This window comes from Peromyscus maniculatus, chromosome 21, assembly GCF_049852395.1.
Source record: "Peromyscus maniculatus bairdii isolate BWxNUB_F1_BW_parent chromosome 21, HU_Pman_BW_mat_3.1, whole genome shotgun sequence".
In the NCBI taxonomy this organism is placed as follows: domain Eukaryota; kingdom Metazoa; phylum Chordata; class Mammalia; order Rodentia; family Cricetidae; genus Peromyscus; species Peromyscus maniculatus.
Genome location: NC_134872.1, coordinates 7984947 through 8005726, shown reverse-complemented (window position 1 = coordinate 8005726; position 20780 = coordinate 7984947). Strand labels below are relative to the sequence as shown.

At 54.4% G+C, this 20780-nt stretch overlaps 1 protein-coding gene across 1 annotated transcript in view; it reads left to right on the top strand.

The window, feature by feature from the left end:
* Positions 1–20205, top strand: part of Mdga1 (MAM domain containing glycosylphosphatidylinositol anchor 1) — a 57356-nt gene extending 37151 nt beyond the window's left edge. Inside the window, exons 4-17 of the mRNA XM_006983074.4 lie at positions 963–1159; positions 1928–2060; positions 2268–2537; positions 5018–5347; positions 8974–9270; positions 9693–9980; positions 11411–11562; positions 12371–12548; positions 12768–12791; positions 13728–13880; positions 14231–14365; positions 18856–18986; positions 19196–19304; positions 19837–20205. Of these exons, the coding sequence (XP_006983136.1) occupies positions 963–1159; positions 1928–2060; positions 2268–2537; positions 5018–5347; positions 8974–9270; positions 9693–9980; positions 11411–11562; positions 12371–12548; positions 12768–12791; positions 13728–13880; positions 14231–14365; positions 18856–18986; positions 19196–19304; positions 19837–19928 (2489 nt within the window). The 3' untranslated portion in view covers positions 19929–20205. The remainder of the gene's footprint in view (positions 1–962; positions 1160–1927; positions 2061–2267; positions 2538–5017; positions 5348–8973; positions 9271–9692; positions 9981–11410; positions 11563–12370; positions 12549–12767; positions 12792–13727; positions 13881–14230; positions 14366–18855; positions 18987–19195; positions 19305–19836) is intronic.
* The last annotated feature ends 575 nt before the right edge of the window (positions 20206–20780 follow it).

The following is a 20780-nucleotide window of genomic DNA, read 5'->3' as shown; positions in this document are numbered from 1 at the left end:
AACACCCCAGAGACAATCACCACCCATGAGGGGTTCCGGGCATTGAGTTAAAGAGAAATTTCAGGTTGAGATGTGGCCCAGTGGGTAGAGTGTTTGCTGAGCATGCCAAAGGCCCTGGCGGTGATGTCCCACACTGCATAAATTGATGTGGTGGTGTACGCCTGTAAGACCCAAGCGTGGGCAGTGGAGGCAGGAGTCTCACGAGTTCAAGGTCAGCCTCAGCTCCATGGTGAGTTCCAGGCCAACCTGGGATAGGTGAGACCCCGTCTCAAAACAAAAACAAAAACAAAAACATAAAACAAAGCAAAACTTGGGGCTGGAGTGATGGCTCAGTGGTTAAGAGCACCAACTGCTCTACCAGAGGAACCAGGTTCAACTCCCAGCACCCACATGGCAGGTAGCAACTGTCTGTAACTCTAAGATCTGACACCCTCACACACACATACATGCATACACAAATGCACATAAAAAATAAAGATAATAAATTGTTTTAAAAAAAACAAAGCAAAACTCAAAAAAGCAACCATAGGAGAAAAAAAATCTTCATATCGTTTAACTGGAGCTGGATGCTGCCCATCTGGTCTGCTTCGTCAGTGAGGAAACCGAGGCCCAGAAAGAAAAGGACTAGGCAGTCGCTCTATACACTCACAGCCAATGAGGGAGCTGAGCTTAGCTTTCTGTTTGTCTCCAGTGTATGGCTGCCTGTTCCATCCTGTGAGAGGTGTAGAGCTAGAGGCCCCATTCAGGTCCCTGGGAAAGAAGGGCAGCTGCTAGGGAGCCCTGGAAGCCATTAGATCCAGTCCCCTGCCTCCAACACCATGGTCAAGCTTGCGGAAGCGAAGGCGGGCATCAGCTTCCCGTGCCTTTGGAGAGGGGCTCTGCTCTCCCCAAGGGCTGCAAGGCGCCTGAGCCCCCTGCTCTGGGGGCGCCTCATCTTGACTTAGGGCTGCTTGTCCTTGCAGACTTGGATGCGCCCGTGCTGACGGTACACCAGACAGTGAGTGACGTCCGAGGCAACTTCTACCAGGAGAAGACGGTATTTCTACGCTGCACCGTCAGCTCCAACCCACCCGCCCGCTTCATCTGGAAGAGGGGCTCCGACACCCTCTCCCACAGCCAGGACAACGGGGTTGACATCTATGAGCCTCTCTACACCCAGGTCAGGATGGGCAAGCTGGCTCCTCACACTCTTGCACCCCGCGAGGGTGCCCCCCAAAAAGGGGCTGAAGCCTGGTGGCCCAGACTCCTGGAGACTGGCCCGATCTCAGCAATTCAGGGCCTTGGTGGGAGACACCTGTTCTAGAGTTCACACAGCCTGGGGGTGAAAAGTCAGAGAGCAGAGAGGTCAGAGGTCAGAGGGAGTCCCAGACAGGGGAGTCCCAAAGGCAACATATTCCCCCCAGAGCATGGCTGGATAGGAAAAAACATCCAAAGGACAAGCAAACCATCTGTGCCTGCTGCTGTGGCTGAGATGGGGACCCATGAGCGGATGCTATAGGATTTGGGGCGGAAAGGCCTCTCGGTCCATACCTCCCCCGCACGTGGTTCCAAGGGATGGAGATAAAGCCGTTCTGCCAGGGAGGGCTTTCCAAAGTGACTGTCAGCCAAGGCCTTACGTGGTCTGTGGGCCGGTCCCGTGTTGTGTGGGTTACAAGCCACAACGGTATTCCCTGCTCACGCCTGCTCTTCCCCAGAAGGAAAGGGCACTGAGGCCTAATCCTGGACAGTGTGCACCAGGGCTGCCTCTGCCCCAGAGAAGCCCGTGGTGGAAGCACTGTCAGGGGCATGGCGGCTTCCTAGGGGAAGAGGTACGGGTAGGGCTTGAGCAGGAATTGCCTGTGGACTGTGGTGTGGTGTAGATGAATGGATGTGGGGGACCCCAGGAGACCCAAGCAAGCCCTTACTCCGGTGATCCACTGCCACCCAGGGGGAAACAAAGGTCTTGAAGCTGAAGAACCTGCGGCCCCAAGACTACGCCAGCTACACCTGCCAGGTGTCCGTGCGTAACGTGTGTGGCATCCCCGATAAGGCCATCACCTTCCGGCTCACCAACACCACAGGTACAGGCGCGGCCCCGCCCCGCACCTACCTGGACCCGCTCCCCACCCTACCGCCCAGGTCTTCCTCTCCAGCATCCATTCCCGGGTTTCTCTCGTCCCTGCCAGAGTGCCCCTGACCTCTCCCCCTACCCAGGTGTTTCTGTCCCCTCATCTCCCTCTCGTTTAGCCCCGGAAGCCTCCTGAGACCCAACCTCCTTGTCCCCTCAGCACCGCCAGCCTTGAAGCTGTCTGTGAACGAGACCCTGGTGGTGAACCCCGGGGAGAACGTGACGGTGCGGTGTCTACTGACGGGCGGCGACCCCCTGCCCCAGCTGCACTGGTCCCACGGACCCGGCCCGCTGCCCCTGGGTGCTCTGGCTCAGGGTGGCACCCTCAGCATCCCTTCAGTGCAGGCCCGGGACTCTGGCTACTACAACTGTACAGCCACCAACAACGTAGGCAACCCAGCCAAGAAGACGGTCAACCTGCTGGTGCGATGTACGTGGTGGCCCGGGGGAGGGGCTGGTGGGAAGTTGTGCGGTGAACGGGGTCTCTGTCCTTTGGGGACTGCAGGTGACCTGGGGGAGGGAACCATCTGTTTGCTAACAGAGGATGAGGTGTGTCAGGGAGCCAGGGTCCAGGCACTCTGATTTCCCTGCAATTCAGCAGCCTGCCATCAGGGGCAGAAAACCCGGCAATTTGTAATTTACGAGCAGGGCTGATGCTGATGATGTTTCATTTAGATTGGTAAACAGAGGCTGCGGAAAAAAAAAAAAAAAGTGGGTGCTGTAGGCTTCAAGGGAAACTTCCTGGCTTTCTAGCTGCAGATTGGCCAAATTTAAGTGACAATAACACATGTTTCTGTCGTTATATATGTATTAATTTTTTTTTTTTTGAGACAGTGTCTCACTATGTAGCTCTGGCTGGCCTGAGATTCACTCTGTAGATCAGGCTTTCCTCCAACTCACAGAGATCCACCTGCTTCTGCCTTCCAAGTGCTGGCATTAAAGGTGCTTTCTCTATGTGAAAATCTTTAGGAGCATAGAGTGTCAGTGAATCTGAAGATAACTTATTAAATGTAAAACAATATCAAACTTAGACAAGATCTAAAGAAGTACAGATGCGTTCCTCACTACCTCTCAGCCTTGGTCGCTTTCGTTAGCTGCTTGTTGAATCTGGAGTCATCTTCTTCTTCTTCTTCTTCTTCTTCTTCTTCTTCTTCTTCTTCTTCTACTTCTTCTTCTTCCTCTTCCTCCTCCTCTTCTTCCTCTCCCTCTTCTTCCTCCTCCTCCTTTTCCTCCTCTTCCTCTTCCTCTCCTCCTCCTCTTTTCTTTGATTGTGCAGTGTTAGGGTTTGGGGTCTTTTGTTTGTTTGTTTTTAAGACCCAAACTTTCAGGTCATGATGGCGCAGGCCTGACACCCCAGCACTTGAGAGGTGGAGGCAGAAAGATTAGGAGTCAAGATCATCCTTGGCTACATAGGAAGTCCAAGGCTAGCCTGGGCTGCCTGAGACCCAGTCTCAAAAAACAAAAACATGGGGGCTGGAGAGATGGCTCAGAGGTTAAGAGCACCGACTGTTCTTCCAGAGGTCCTGAGTTCAATTCCCAGCACCCACATGGTGGCTCACAACCATCTGTAATGAGATCTGGTGTCCTCTTCTGTGTACATTAAAAAAAAAAAAAAAACATGGACTGGAAGGATGGCTCAGCCCCCTTACAGAGGAGCTGAGTTCAGTTCCAAGCACCCACACTGTGGCTTGCACACACCTGTAATTCCAGTTCCAAGGGAGAAGACCTTCTTCTGGCCTCCATGGGCACTGTGCACACACTTGGAGCACATATATACATGCAGGCAAATGCTCATACACATTTAAAATAATTTTTTTTAAAGAACAAACAAGTGAAAAAGAAAAAAGAAAAAGACCCAGGCTTATTCCCAGCCCTTGAGGCTTGAAAGTCAAGTACCGGTGTTGACAAACATGACTGAGCTCCTCAGACTGGCCGCCAAGTTCGCCTCTCCCTGACCAGCCTCTTCCCGAGTCTCCCCTCGGCAAGAAGCCAATTCTCTTCCGTTTGACTCGGATTGAGAAATAAATGAACAAGGCTGGAGCTCTCTGATCTCAGCTTTCTCTTCCACAGCACACTCCCCGATCAAAGATGAGCTGTCTCCACCTGATCCCACTTGACCTTGAAACCCTGGGGTGGTGAGATCTTTCTGGACATTTGTAGCTGTGGTGTCGCCTCTCAGGGTGGCTCTGCAGCCTGCCTTGTCCAGCCCAGTGCTGATCTCCAAGTCACTGTACCGGTGCCCTGCCACATTAGCGCCTCACTTATTAAGGGACTTTAACTGACTTCAAACAAGACCCACATTTTAAAAAGCATCCGGACCCTTATTCTCTGAGGCGTGTGATGTTGTGCAATTGCATGCAAGATCATCGTGTTGGCTTTTTATGATCAAAAAAAAAATCACAGTCTTGTAAAGAATCAGACAGTACAAAAGGGGGGGGGGAAGTGCGATGAATTGCTCTTCCGTTTCCTTATGATCCATGCTGGATGGAGCAGCTATCAAGTCTCATGTTTCCCTTCTTTATCAGTACTTTGTATATGCAAGGTTTAAAACACAGTGAAAACAAAGCAGTGTGTGGTCAAGAAGGCCTTGAGGGTACAGGTCAGAACGGCTGAGCCCCATCTCCCTCCAGAGACAGGGGGATGGATGGGTTAGATGCACTGGTTCATGTGTGATGCCTGGGCCAGCCCCTGTCACTGGTGGAGTGTGCCCGTTAATAATGCCTGGAGTCAGCACCCACCTCGCTTTTCTGCAGAGAGCTCTTCAGAGCTATTGAAACACCTCTGAGCCATTGTAACCATTTCCAGACAGGCCTGGGGTGCCGCCAATTTGAGAGGAGAAGCTGGGGTTGGACATGGATGCCCATCCTTGGGTCAGCCCCAGCCCTTCCTCTGCTCCCCATCTCCTTGCAGCCTTGAAGAATGCCACATTCCAGATCACCCCCGACATGATCAAAGAGAGTGAGAACATTCAACTCGGCCAGGACCTGAAGCTTTCATGCCACGTGGATGCGGTGCCCCAGGAGAAGGTGGCTTACCAGTGGTTCAAAAACGGCAAGCCGGCACGCATGTCCAAGCGGCTGTTGGTGACCCGCAATGACCCTGAGCTGCCCCCTGTCACCAGCAGCCTGGAGCTCATTGACCTGCACTTCAGTGACTACGGCACTTACTTGTGCTTGGCTTCTTTCCCGGGATCGCCGGTGCCTGACCTCAGCATTGAGGTCAACATCTCCTCCGAGACAGGTGGGGCCATTGGGAGCTGGGGGGACGCTGGGAAGGCCCAAAATGGGGGGAGGTGAGGGACACACACAGCAATTTGCAAGTGGATGTCTAATGGGAAGAGGACACCATTTGTTCATCACACACACACATACACACACACACACACACACACACACACACACACACACACACACACACGCTTGTTGGGTCCCTGTCCTAGCCAGGCTCCGTGACAGGCCTTCGGGTAGAGTGCTGGGAAGAGGAGATGCTGTGTTCCTTGAACGTGATGGGAAGATGAACGTATTCCAGACAGTTCATGAATAAACGTATCGCTGAAAACTGTAATGTGAATGAGATCTGAGGGAGGAGCAAGATTTTGCTAAGCAAAAGAAAGCCAGGGAGACCACAGAACCAGCATATGCAAAATCACTGTGGTGGGAGAGGACACTGGTCATCCGGAGGGTGGAAGAGAGACAGTATCTAGGAGAATGGAATGGCACAAGCTCAGAGAGGCCACCCTGCGGACCTCTCAGCCATGGAGGTCACGGTGCCAGCAGGGTCAGGCTCCCTGGCTGGCTGGTGGCATCTTCTCCTTGTTCGTATCTGTGTCCTAGACGGGATTAGGGGAGGTCCCGCTGGCTTCAGCCTTCAGAGGCCTGCCTCCAATACAGTCACATTTTGTTCATCCACTGGCATTAGGACAACAATATATGGATTTCGAAGGGATAGAATGCATGCATCTTATGACAGGCCATAGTGAAGAGTCAGGTTCTTATAATAATTCTTATAATAATAATTATAATATGATGAGTTGATAATAGGAAATCGAGCATTCAGTATGATTTCTTCATTCACCTCTGTGACTCATTTTATGGGGTGGCAGGGTTTTGTTTTGTTTTTTCATTATTTTACTCATTTATTTTGTGTGGCTATGCATGTGTAGACATGTTCTGTGGTGCATGTGTGGAAGCCAGAGGACAGCTTGCCGGAGTTGGTTCTCTCTTTCCACCCTGTGGGTCCCAGAGATCAAACCCAGGTGGTCAGGTTTGGCAGCAAGTGCCTTTACCACGGAGTTACCTCACCGGCCAGTTGGGGGTAGCAATTTATCTTCTCCTTGTGCTGAGGAAGAAGCGTGCCTTAGAAGCTTGAGTTTGAGAAACTTAGCAAGCAATGGAGCTGGGATGAGAGCCCAGCCAGGGACACTGTAGGAGGACGACATGAGGCTGAGGCTGGAGGACGGTTTTTGGGAGACGGCTCCAGGACCTTCTCCCGAGAAGCCAGCTGAACTTGAACTTGGCTGGCGAGCCGCGTGACCAACCAATACAGTGACAACTCTAATCATTATGAATATTTCCTCCCTTGGCACTTAAGCTCTGTCTTCAATTTCTCTCGGCGGGCAATTAGACCCAGGGGCCTCAGAGGACCCTCTGCACACAGGGAAACCCAGTGAGTGAGTGGAGAGCCCGGAAGAGGCTTCTAAAAGGAGATGGACTTCAGGAGGACCTCAGAGTGGATCGGAGCTCCACCAAGACCACAGAGTCCTTCTGCAGAGTACTTTGTGCAAAGCTGTGGGAAGCGAAGAACCCAGACTCCAGCACCTCCAGCCCCTTCCTCAGGACTCACTGTCTGGACAAGGGACCTAGGGCTATTAGGAGAAGGGAGAGGCCAGGGAAAATGCTGGAACTCTTGCCTAGGAGGCAAAAGAGGGGTCTGTACAGGAGACGCTAGTGAAGGAAAACCAGGCTGCCTAGGAAGCCAGAGGCAGCTTACTCCAGGAGGTGTTTTCCACATGAGTCTTGGAGGGTGCTGTGGGCTCTGCCAGGTGAGGACATAAACCCAGAAGGGGTACAGCAAGAAGAAAGAATACGGGGTTGCACAGTGTAGGAGACTAGGTGTGTTTCGGGGTACGTGAGAAGATTCCTCACAAATCATGCAGCTGGGACGCACCAGGGCACAGATGGGAGTTGAGGCTGGGGAATGATGGAGGCCAGAGTCCGAGGGCCCTCTCCCCAGAGCCCAAGTATAGAGCTTTAACCTGAGGGCGCATGGGAAGGGGGTCTCTTCATCCTGGGGGGCCTGGAGGGCTTCAGAGCTAGGAAGTTTCTGACTGAGGGAAGAGGCCTAGGGCTGCATCTGCATTTGGCTCACAGGTCGTATGCCTGGAGCACAGAAGCCTTGTAAACGCCTCTGGGAACGATTTAAACCTGAGGGGGGGAAATGAATGAACCGGCTCCAAAATTCAAAGAGAAAGCCATGGAATGGAAGCCAATAGATGCGCAAATGTTGGCAGGGCACAATTTATATAAACTGGATAACTGGACCCTCGCCTGGTTTCTATAGTTATTTACAAATAATTGCTCTATATTTAATTATATTTAATGTTCATTACTTGACATTTAATGATGAAATGTTTGATGTGGGTTAAGACCCAGGGAGGTCTTCTCAAAACCCTTCATTTGGCAGTGTGTTGGGGCGGAGTGGGTTCAGCTGTGAATAACAGAACTCTAATTAACAGTGAATTAAGCGTGGGGTGTGTGTGTGTGTGTGTGTGTGTGTGTGTGTGTGTGTGTGTGTGTGTGACTCAGTCACTGTGCCACTGGTTGAGCATGTATACGGCCCAGGCTCCAGCTCCATCCTGAGTGCCGCAGCACACAGGCTGGATGTCTGCGGCTTCATCGCGTAAAGGTCGGCTGGTGAGTCAGCTGGTTTAGGATAGCGGTCTCCGAAAGTCCTCAGGACTCCAGGTGCCAAGAACTTCTTGTCATCTCCTCCATGATGGCAGTTCCACCTGCAGCCCTTCATTTTCTCTAATATCCCATTGGCCGGTATTTATTCAGAGGCATGCTGGGAAATGTAGTCTTTCGTCTGGGTGGCGCGCCCTTCTGAAACCCAAGTGTCCTTACTGTTTTGGAAGAAGGGCTGCAGGATGTCGGGAGATAGACTTAACGTGGTGTGCTGATACTGTAGGCAAGAAAAGCTGGAGAGATGGCTCAGTGGTGAAAGGTACTTGCTGCTCTTGTAAAGGACGCAAGTTTGGTTCCCAACATCCCTGTTGGAAAATCCAGGGTGGCTCACAACCCTCTGTAACTGCAGTTCCCACGGATCCGGTGCCCTTGATCTTTGGGCAATGCATGCATGTGTACACACACATGCATATACACATAAATACATATCCAATAATAAATCTCTAAGAAACCAAGGGCTAGAAGTAGAAGGGCTGGGAAGGGAGAGGTTGAAAGTGCTTGAGAGTTTGAAGCAGGAGGGTGAGTTTAAAGCTTGCCTCGGCTACATAGCAAGTTCAAGGCCAGCTACAAGGGTGGCCTGCAAGAGATCCTTTCTCACCCTCCCCGCACGTGCAAGAAAAAAAAAAGAAAAAGAAAAAGAAAGAAAAGGAAAAGAAAAGCAGGACACCCCTGTATGAATGTTAGGGAAGTGGAATGGTTAGGCTGACTGCATGGCTCTTTCTGAACGGGAGAGCCTGAGGTGGAGATGCTGGGAGTGGAGAGGATTGGGGAAGGCCACTGCACTGTGCTCTGGACATTCCAAGGGACCGTGGGACCCACGGGCTGGATAAGGGGGATAGGCAGAGCCCCACCTCGGAGACCAGGGGTCCCTAACTCCGTCCACCCCTCTCCACCCTCGTCCAGTGCCGCCCACCATCAGTGTGCCCAAGGGCCGCTCCGTGGTGACGGTGCGCGAGGGCTCTCCTGCCGAGCTCCAGTGTGAAGTGCGCGGCAAGCCCCGGCCGCCGGTGCTGTGGTCTCGCGTGGACAAGGAGGCCGCCCTGCTGCCCTCAGGGCTGGCCCTGGAAGAGACCCCGGATGGGAAGCTGCGGCTGGAGCGCGTGAGCCGCGACATGAGCGGCACCTACCGCTGCCAGACGGCTCGCTACAATGGCTTCAACGTACGATCCCGGGAGGCTCAGGTGCAGCTGACGGTGCACTGTGAGTCCCCTCCCCAGACACCCAGCCTAGGCCAACCCCACCCCTCCACCTATTGCTTGCACACCCCCAAAACTCTTTGACGATCCCTCCGCCGAGGTCCAGAGAAGTTAAGTAACGTGCCTCAGTTTGCACGGCAAGGCTTGGATCTGAACTAGGTCTAGAGACAGTTCTCCAAGCCCCGTGGCTGTGCGGTCTTTGGTTACGGTGTTGGTCGAGGGACCCACTGAGGCACAACCAGAGGACCAGTCTGGGAAGCGTGGCTGAAGGGGATGGCCTGCAGGCAGTCTGAGCCTGGCTGTTGTTGTATGAATGAGTTGCCAGTGTGTATCGGTCCTGAGATGCTCCCAGGCCAGGGTCACGGGACTAGGGGACAAATAAGCCTCCTCCTCCACGGTCCTACTGACCGCAGCCCTGGTCCCCAGTCCCGCCAGAGGTGGAGCCCAGTTCCCAGGACGTGCGCCAGGCGCTGGGCCGGCCGGTGCTCCTGCGCTGCTCGCTCCTGCGCGGCAGCCCCCAGCGCATCGCCTCGGCCGTGTGGCGCTTCAAAGGACAGCTGCTGCCCCCGCCGCCGGTCGTCCCCGCCGCCGCCACCGAGGCCACCGATCACGCCGAGCTGCGCCTGGACGCCCTGACCCGTGACAGCAGCGGCAGCTACGAGTGCAGCGTCTCCAACGACGTGGGCTCAGCCACCTGCCTCTTCCAGGTCTCCGGTGAGCGTCCGGTCGGCCCCGCCCCCGCCCTCCCGCCCCCGCCCACCTGGGGCCAGGCTCCGCCCCCTGCGGCCCTGCCACGCCTGGCTGGGCCTCTCTTTCCATCTAGTTCCTGCACAGTCTTAGGCATTCGTCCTTCCAAGACCTGCCCGTGCCAGGTGTAGACCTCGCCCCGTGGAGCCCAGATCCAATCTTTGACCTCCTCTCGAAGGCCCGCCCCCTCAAGATCACGCCCCCCTCCCCCTTAAGGCTCCTGGCTGGTGACCGGTTCCTTTCTTTGGCCTCCTACAACCACGCCCCTTTCAAATCCAATCTCTGCAAACACCAGACTTAGACCCCTTCAGCCTCATCCAGCCCTGTGCTCCTGTCCCTCCAACCCCGCTTACTCTCAAAACTTGGGCCCAGCCCCATCCCAGCCATAACTCTAGCCCTTCCTCCATGGTCCTTGGACTCAGAGACTGTGAATGGGGACAACCATTGGGTACCCCGCTTATAGCTTGGGGATAGATAAAAAGCTGGGGAATGTCGGGGTGAGGCTGGGCTAGCCAGAGCACAAGTCCCCCAGCCCTCCTCCCTCACCTCCCTCCCCCCCCAGCTGCCACCCTAGAGATGCAGGCTGCCGGGTGCTCAGACATCCTTCTCAACCGCTCTTTTGCATCAGGCCTCTCCTTAGGAGCCCACAGGGCTGCTGACAGGCCAGGATGGGGGACAGAAAGGCATGGCGGGGGTGGGCGGGGGTTGCTGAAAGGGCCGAGGGCAATAGCCGGGCTGCCTGGGTGGCCGGCGGTCTCTCATTTCTCCTTTCCTTTTTGAGAGCCACCTTCCTGCCAGATCTGGTGGCCGTGAGCCTGGGAGACCTGTGTGCGGTTGCCTGGCACCCCTAGATTCCTCAATAGCCCCTCCGAGGCACTGGGCGCCCCCTTCGAGTCTTGCACTACTCGGGTCCCCTCAAATGGCAGGGCCAGACCTCCCGGGCCTCTCCCCACCCACTCAGCTTTGCCAGCCAGAGGCCCCGGTGACATTTCCCACCGCCTTCCCTCCCCCTGTCCTCCCGGTCTCCCTGTCTCCTCACCTTTTGACCTCCACCTGTCATTTCTTCCTTCTCTCCCCTCTATACGCCTGACCCTCACCTCTACCAACCTCCCTCTGTTTCTTCCTTGGCCTTTCCTCGCGCTTCTCACCAACATCCCCTCTTGGGATTTACAATCGCGCCCCCAACTCCATCTCCACCCCCACCCCCACCCCCGGCCTCACCTGCATCCTCCCCATCCCCCTCTCCTCCCAACGCCAACTCTCCTCACGACACCCCTTTCTCTTTGTTGCCCCCACCTCTGACCCCCCCTTCCCCTTTCCCATGGCTCCTCTCTCCGTGTCTCTCCCACCTCCCCTCCCCCCTCCACGGCCCCATGGCCCCCTCCCTGCCCTCTCAGCCAAAGCCTACAGCCCGGAGTTTTACTTCGACACCCCCAACCCCACCCGCAGCCACAAGCTGTCCAAGAACTACTCCTACGTGCTACAGTGGACGCAGAGGGAGCCCGACGCCGTGGACCCCGTGCTTAACTACAGACTCAGCATCCGCCAGGTGGGCCAGGGCGTGAGGCTTGGGCAAGGGGGCGTGGTGCGGTGGGCGGGTCCTAGAAAGAGGGACAGGGAGGGGTTCCCAGACACAGCCCCTCCCGTCTAGGCAACTTTTCTGAGGCAGAGGAAGAGTCCAGATGCAGCAGGCAGACCTGGGAGCCTCTGAGCACACCGTGCCCTCCATACTGTCCCTGGGTACGCCCGAGAACCAGACACAAGACGGCAGGGTGCAGGGCAAGGCCAGTGTGGCTCATAGAATGAGCATCCACTCTGGTGTCCAGGGGAGGGCAGGGTCTCTGTGGGACAGAGCCCGGGTCCGTGAGCTACTCTTACGCTGCCTGTCTAATCTATGTGGTCCTGCCAAGAAGCAGTAGTGGGAGGGGAAGACTGGCCCTTGGGGACAGGGCCTGGGGTCGGGGGCACAGCTTCTAAAGAGTTTAGTGAGCTTACAGTTCTTTTGACCCTCATTTGTTTATCTGTGAAGTGGGATAATGTTACTATTTTATCTTAGAGGATTGTTGTTTTGAGTATTAGGCGAGTTATGATGCCTACGCACGTTCTAGTGCCCAGGACACACTAATTGTCCCTTACCTGTTGCCATGGTATACCGCGATATATCCTTGTTAGCACAGTGGCATCCTGGGAGGGGGCCTGGAACAGCAAATTCTTCCATCTCAAAGACGGGGAAACCCAGGGCCTGATGTCCCAGATCTTTGCTCTTTCTGCTCCCCTGAAGCATTCCAGGGCCTGTGCTGCCCCTCCAGGGGAGGCTATGGCCTGCTGAGCATCTGGGAATTCTCCTGTATCCACAGTTGAACCAGCACAATGCCATGGTCAAGGCCATCCCTGTGCGGCGTGTGGAGAAGGGGCAGCTGCTGGAGTACATCCTGACTGACCTGCGTGTGCCCCACAGCTATGAGATCCGCCTCACACCCTACACCACCTTTGGGGCTGGTGACATGGCTTCCCGAATCATCCACTACACAGAGCGTAGGTGATGGTGGTGGTGGCGGCCCTGGCGGTGGCAGGAAGGGTGGGCCCATCGCCTATACCCCTCCTACACAGCCCTTGAACTTGGAGCACCCCATTGGTCCCCAGTCCTGGCTCTGAAGACCCTTCCCCACTGACCCCCAGCCTGGGCACACTTTGCACAGCCATACACCTCAGTTCTCACTTTTTTTTTTCTTTTTTTTTTTTTTGCTTTTTCAGCCATCAACTCGCCCAACCTATCAGGTAAGACCCCAGTCCTTAACTTCCCCCACCCTTTAGGGACACAGAGGCTTATATGGGATGTAGGGACCTTAAGAGATACTCAGAGAGAAGAATAACTTCTTCCGGTGTTTCCATGGAGAAGGGCCAGCAACAGAGGATGGGGCCGGAGACGCTGTGCAATCAGAGTTTATCCCGGGGCTCCAAGACTGCACGCTGGTGGAGGGCACTGTCCGCCCGAAGTAATGGAAAAGTCGAGCTTCCTGGCCTCCCCTGTTTCTGCCGGAAAATTCCCTAAACAAAAAAGCACCTTAGGGAGGACAGGGAGCAAGGGTGCTAACCTGTGCTGCTGGGCTTCTGCAAGGGACCTCTGTAGAGAACTCAAGGGTGTCTGAGTCTGAAGAGGTGCATTGTTAGTTCTTTATTTTCCCAGCTTCTGACAGAAACTTGCTCTTTAGCGGTGAACGTAGACAACAAGCCACAGCAGAATAATCAGCACCTGTTACGCTGTCATCCGCAGACACCCAGTGTTTCCCCGTCGCCTTACAGTTGTTACAGACATCTGTAAATGTCATCTCCATTCATTAGTACTGCAGAACCACGGTGGTTATTAGACCTAACACTAGATCTTGTGATTTAATTATATAATAAAGAGGCCCTGTTATTATAGAACAGATTACAAGAATATTTTGACAACTGTATTTCAATGTAATTGATTTCCTTTGAAGCCCCTGTGCATTTTATTGTATGTGTCTAGAATCATTATTCTGGAAGGAACTCTTAAACCAGAAGGCTGAAGCTCTGTTCCTGAATAAATTTGGTCCTCCCACACTGCCTGGTCTCTCTGGCCCTGAGGTCCCGGACTCATTGTTTAGATCGTTTAAAGCTGGCTTAGGGGTGTTGAGGGGAGGCAAAGACAGACAAGGGGCTAGTTGTCTCACCCCTGTGCCCTCCACACAGACAACACCTGTCACTTCGAGGATGAGAAGATCTGCGGTTACACCCAGGATCTGACAGACAACTTCGACTGGACTCGGCAGAATGCTCTTACCCAGAATCCCAAGCGTTCTCCTAATACTGGCCCCCCGACTGATATCAGTGGCACCCCTGAAGGTGAGGACGTGGCCTGTCCTTAGGAGTAGAGGATGACCTCGGGGAGGAGTCTAGGCCCGTGGAGCCCCAGTCTGAGAGTGGAGGGAGACACATAGAATCCTCGGGGACCCTCTGAAGGAGACATGCCCTGTCTGAAGGATTCCCCAGTCTGAGGGCAACAGAACTCTGGCCTGACTGAAGATCAGAAAGGAAGAAATTGTCCGTAGAGCTGGGGACTTCTGAACTCAGTGGGGATGGGCTTGGGCAGCTTGTGCTAGGTCTAAAGACCAGGCAGGGAGGAAGTCAACTGGACGGAGGCTGGGTGGCTGAGGAGCCACGTTGCTAGCACGCCCCCCTCCTTTTCACTGCAGGCTATTACATGTTCATTGAGACATCCAGGCCCCGGGAGCTGGGGGACCGAGCCAGGTTGGTGAGTCCCCTGTACAATGCCAGCGCCAAGTTCTACTGTGTCTCTTTCTTCTACCACATGTATGGGAAACACATCGGTGAGTCGGAGACCATGATATTGACTGTGCGAGCTGCCTGGGGAGGATAAGGGAGCCGCAGAAAGCTCAGAGGACTTCCCCAGGAGGCCTAAGCTTCTCAGGTTGGCTAACCTGGGAGTAGGGGTGGAGGAAATGTGGGCAAGTGGGTGCTGAGGATGGAGACTACAACTTAGCTGTTTTGGTTGTATATCGACTGCTTGCCAGGTCCTGGGGCCCATACAATTCAGAGAGGTTCAGCATTTCCTCAAGAATCTTAAAACACAGCATTGGAAGGGGGTGTCTTCCTGAGCTGCGAGGGGAAGTACTGCTTCCTAAGTATGAGAGTATATAAATATATAAGATGGGGAGAGAGGTTGGGGAGAAGCACCCCTTTTCATCCCTGAGCTCGCCAGCACAGCCACCTCTGCCATGTGCCAGCATCAATCACTTGGATGCAGGAGATAGACAAGTCCCTGTCCTCCAGTCTAGGGGAACAGGCAAATCTGACCGCTAACGGCATCTGATAGGAGTGGCTGACCACCGTGGTAGTGGAAGGACAGCGCCAGGGCAGCAGATGACAAGGAACACGAGGTCTGTCTGGAGGCTGGGCCTGGGAGACCGCCCGGAACATGAAGACTGTCTAATGTGCTGTTTACGATGGGTGTGTGGCCATGCATGCCTTTGATGCCAGCCTTGTTTGAGGCTTGGTCTACATAGCCAGTTCTGAGCCAGCCAGGACTATATAGTGAGACCCTGTCAAAAAAAAAAAAAAAAAAAAAAAGGTTTTTTTTTTTTTTTTTTTGTTTTCTTTGTTTTAACCTGCAGCAGAGCTAATGCATTTTACAGGGACCGAAAGTTTATAAGAGTGCAGTAAATACCTCCCGCTCTTCCTGGTCCCGCCGCCGCCACCACCACCACAGCAGGCAGCGCATGGCGTCTCCCTCCCTCTCCCCCCACTGTTTTATACTCTGTTTTTATACTCACCGTCTCCCTCTGGACCATCCATCATCCTGGCAACTCTTCCTTATCAGTCCACCGAAGCTGCTTTGTTGCCCCTGTATGCCCCCCCCCCCCGCCCTGCACAGCAGAGGGGGTGACTTTAAGTTTCACCCAGGAGAAGTGTCCACATTGAGAGAGGAGGGTCATGCCGAATGGATGAGCCAGGATGGGGGTGGGATAGGAGATTCTGCACTCACGGAGTCCCCGCCCCCAACCATCTGCACAGACCAGCACTGTGGCTGGGTCTGGACTCTGTGAGACGGTTCCCCTGGGGTGAGAAAGACGGGGACCCTGGCTGTGTGCCCCGTTGGCACTGAGTTTCAGAGCAGTCAGTTCCTTCTAGATTCCCCAATCTTAGTGCTGAATCACCCCAACCCCCCGGCAAATGGAGATGGTGGGTCACCGTCACCACACCGTCAGAGTGGTCCTGGGCGTCCAGGTGTCCGGGGAGCATAGAGGATATAATAAATCTAGGGGATTAGGGAGACAGAGAGCCTGAGAGGACAGACACACTCTGGGCTTCCCAGGAGTGGAGCAGACACTAGCAGTAAAGCCATCAGGAGGCAGCCTTGAGGCCAGCTAAGGGGACTCTCGTCGTCAGACCTATGGGTCAGGAGTGGCTTATTCCAGAGGTGAAGCGCATCCCGCCCACAGACAGACTATCCAGCTGTGGAGAGACTCCATCCCAGATCATGCTTCTCCTCTGCCCGGGACCCTCTGACCCTTCCTGTGGCCATCTTCAGGTCTCCCGTGCCGGACACAGCTCTGACCTCTCTCTGGCCCGGTTTCCAGCCTGCTGACACTGGCACCCCATCCCTTGCTTGACTGCTCCAGGCACATCCCTGCCTCTGAGGGCTTTGCTCAGAGTGGTCTCTGGCCTGGAATGGCACTCCTTCCTTCGCTCAGGTCTCCTGGGGCGAGCCTGACATAGCTGCCCTTCCCGTTCCTCGAAGTGGTTTGTGCTTTGCATGTGTGTGACTGTGGGGCACGTGGTTGCGTGTGTGCGGGGGGTTGCATGTGCGCGGGTCTGTGTGTGTGCACCTGCCTGTGGAGTTCGGAGATCAACCTCAGACATCGATCCTCTGTCAAGTTCCATCTTATTTGCTTTTTGTTTTGTTTTGTTTTGAGGCAGAGTCTTTTTAGGTAGCCCTGGCTGGCCTGGAGCTCACTGTGTAGACCAGGCTGGCCTCAAACTCCCAGAGATCCACCTTCCTTTGCCTTCTGTGTGTTGGAATTAAAGGCCTTTGCCACCACATCCAGCCAACCTTAATTTTTGAGAAAGCGTCTCTCACTGAACCTGGAGCTCACTGATTCCACTAAAGAGATGGCGTAGCAGTTAAAAAAATGGTTGCTGTTCTTGAAGAGGACCTGGGTTCAATTCCTGACACCCACATGATGGCTCAAAATGGTCTGTAACTCCTGTTTGGGGGCATCTCTTGCCCTCTTCTGACCTCTGTTGGCATCAGACACACGTGTGGTGCACATACACACATGCAGGCCAACACTCATACACATAAATTACAAATGAATAAATCTTTTTAAAAGATTGTTTTTGAGACAGGGTTCCATGTAGCCCAAGCTAAATGAAATTGTTTTGAAGTTGAGTGCTTATAAGAACCCTAAAAAATATTAGACAAGTAGCCGCCCTCTTAGGGGTCCATGCCTGCCTGATGAGGCCCTGCCAGCCCTGAGCCTCTAGCATGTCCCCCAGGCCTGGCTCTGCTATGCCCCCCCCAACACACACGCACTGTGCCTGGCAGCTTTGGGCACCAGCTGTCCCTAAACTTTGTGTCTCGTCGGCTCTCCTTGGTCTCAGCCAACTCCTTTCATCCAAGGCAGGTAACATTTGGTGACTCTCCCCGCAGTGGGGGGAGGGAGGTGTCTGTCTATCTGGAGTCCCAGATGGTGCAGCTCTGTCTGTGGGCAACTCCATGGAAATGCCAGCCACCAGGCAGGCGCCTCTGAAGATGGACTTCCCTTTCCTGCAGAGCCAGGTCTCTTGTGCCATGGGCGTGGTGGAGAAGGGCTGAAAGAGACATCCAGGGGACACTTATAGCGTCGGTGTGACTTTCAGTAAGCTGCAACCCGCTGTTCTCCGGGTGCCCCTCAGCACTCCTGGGGTCCAGATCCCCGAGGCGGCACCCGTAGGCTACCGCCCTCTGAATCTTACGCTAATTGTGTTCACCCTAGCCACGTAGCCCCCAGATTTACGTCTTTAAATAAACTCATCCTATGTTTCAGGGTTGTTTTTCAGCTTCGTCCTAGCATCAGCATTAGAGAGAGCATGACTCGAAAGGCCAGCTTTACCCAATATGTAGTAAGACATCCAAATAAGGAGCTGGGGAGACGGCTCAGCGGGGAGAGTGTTTGCTGCTGGAGCATGAGGGCCTGAGTTCGGATCCCCAGCACCCATGAAAAAGCTGAGTGGCAGTGCACATCTGTAACCCGATGGGGAGGGGGAGGTGGGGACCAAGACAGGCAAATCCCAGGGGCTTGCTCAGCAAGCCAGCTGTCAGTCAGTGAGCTCCAGGGTCAGTGTCCAAAAAGATGCTAGGAAGATACCCAATGCTGACCTCTGGTCTACACACACACACACACACACACACACACACACACACACACACACACACACAAATAAAAATAAAACAAATCTCTCTATATATAATTTTATAAACCTTACAAATAGGGGTTAGGGATTTAGCTCAGTGGTAGAGTGCTTGCCTAGCAAGCATCAGGCCCTGGGGTTCGGTCCTCAGCTCAAAAACAAAAACAAAAACAAAACAAAAAAAACCTTACAAATAAATAAATTAAAAAGGTAAGCTCCTTTCTGCTCCCCAGTAACTACGTACCGTGTGGGTGTGCACTTGTGCTCTGAGAATCCTGTCTGAACTGAGGTGAGGGATGTACCTGTTCTGGCATGGTCTCTCTCCTAGCTGGGGATGGCGGTGTATGTGTGTGTGTGTGTGTGTGTGTGTGTGTGTGTGTGTGTGTGTGTGTGCTTGTATGTGTGTTGGTGTGTGTGTGTTTGTGTGTGTATGTGTGTGTGTTTGTGTGTGTATGTGTGTGTGTGTTTGTGTGTGTATGTGTTTGTGTGTGTTTATGTGTGTGTGTTTGTGTGTGTTTGTGTGTGTGTGTATGTTTGTGTGTGTATGTGTGTGTGTATGTGTGTATGTGTGTGTGTGTTTGTGTGTGTATGTTTGTGTGTGTATGTGTGTGTGTGTGTTTGTGTGTGTGTGTTTATGTTTGTGTGTGTTTGTGTGTGTGTGTATGTCTGTGTGTGTGTGTGTCCCCACCATGCACCCGGCCTGATTCATTGATTACATGGAAAAGAAAGAAAAAAAAGGAAGGAACTCCGCAAGCTGGTCTGGGGACAGGAACAGGCCCCATTAAGCAGGGTCGTGCTGTGGGCAGGGCTGACGGTGGTGGGGGGTGGGGGGAGGCCAGCTTAAGGGAGACAGGAAGGCCAGGATGTCATTGCCAGCCTCACCACGCTCTCCCTTCTCCTGCCACAGGCTCCCTCAACCTTCTGGTGCGGTCCAGGAACAAAGGCACGCTAGATACACATGCCTGGTCCCTCAGCGGCAATAAGGGCAACGTGTGGCAGCAGGCCCATGTGCCCATCAACCCCAGTGGGCCCTTCCAGGTCAGTTACTTGGTGAAGGCTGTTCCTAAGGCAGGTGGCTGCCCTGGCTGGAAGCTCTTAGGGAGGTCCTGTGCAGGTTCCTGGGGGTGGGGGGGCGTTAAGGCAGGGGGTGGGGGGCTTCCAGGTAGCCTGAGGGGAAGGGGTGGGGAGGCTCTGGTGCCAGGCCCAACTTCCCCAACCCTTCCCCCTGCTCTCTGACCCCACCCCAGATTATTTTTGAGGGGGTTCGAGGCTCGGGCTACCTGGGGGATATTGCCATAGATGATGTCACACTGAAGAAGGGAGAATGTCCCCGGAGGCAGATGGATCCCAACAAAGGTATGTGACTTGAAGTGGGTTGGGGGATGGTGGGCGGGTGGCTGCTAGGGAGCGGTTTAGGATGCCTGGGTGACGAGAACTGCTCATAAGTGCCCACTTGGGTACTACCCTGAGTCAGGCTGTGGGGAAAATGGAGGACTGACTTGTCCATAGTATGTGCTGTGGCTCCAGTTGTCTGAGCAACGACTGTGTGCCAGGCACAGGGGCAGAAATCTGCAGAGCAGGCTTCTCTTAATGCTCCTGCAGCTCCCCGGGATATCAAATACGATTAGACCCATTTTGTAGGTGAAGAAACTGAGGCCAAGTCCTTTGCTCTGTCTTAGTGAGCATGAACAGCAGCACACTCAGTTAACCCTCATGAGTGTGTCTGTGTGAGCTAATTGTGTGAACTCCTGCCTTCAGGCCTCCTTCATCCCCTGAAGGGAAGCCGCGAAGTCGCGGGGCCTCTCACAGCCTCTCTCTCTGTCCCCTCCCTGCCCCTGCTGGAGCTAACCAGAGCCCTGGCCTGTTTCCTCTCTGTCTTGTGTCGCAGTGGTGGTGATGCCAGGCAGCGGAGCCCCCAGCCTGTCCGGCCTGCAGCTTTGGGGATCCACGGCCATCTTCCTCTTGGCATTGCAGAGATGATGAGAGCTGTGTGGGCCCCCCACCCCACCCCGCCCCCGGCACACCAAAGTGTCCACATCGTACCAAAGACTGACCCCTGCCAGCCGGGGTGCCCAGGGGCGGGGCCGGCCCGCCAGGGAGGGGGGCCTTCATTGGCTGCAAGGATGAGCGGAGAACACGGACAGAGGCCCGGCCAGGCTCTGATGGTTGTTCAACACACGCACACACTCACACACACACACTCACACACACACACTCACACACACACACAGATCTATTAAAGCACAAGTTTCTATCCGACCTGCCAGCACCTTCTTTACTCTGGAGACAAGGGACTTAGCTGGACGGCGTCCGACACCTCCGAGGACCTCGGTGCGACGCCGGCCTCATCTTGGCTGCACTTGACCTTGCCCTGTCCCCTGACTGACTCAAGGCCGAACTCCAGCCCAGACAGAGGCTTGCCAGAAGGAGCCGGATGTGGGCACACACATCAGACTTGCGCTGCTCGGATGGAGGTCACAGGGGTCAGAGGCAGGCCAGGTGGGACCTCTCTGACTGAGAAGGAAGGGGCACCTGCTGCAGGCAGGCAACTGTCCCCAGAGTGTGGAGACAGGCTGGATGGTTGAGGTACCAGTCAACTCAGACCCACCTGTCCCTCAGATGTCATACTCCCCCCCTCCCACTGCACCCACTTGGAAGGGACCCAGCCCAGGGCTTAAGGTATGTGCAGTGTGTCCCAGCTTGGGGCTTCTGGAGAAACTGGTGGTGTGAGGAGTGTCCATGCCATGCTCCCGGGTGGGGCTTGGCTTTGAGAGAGCACAGAGTCTTCCCCTTCCTGCCTCTGTGATTCCATGTTCCCACAGAGAACCGTGA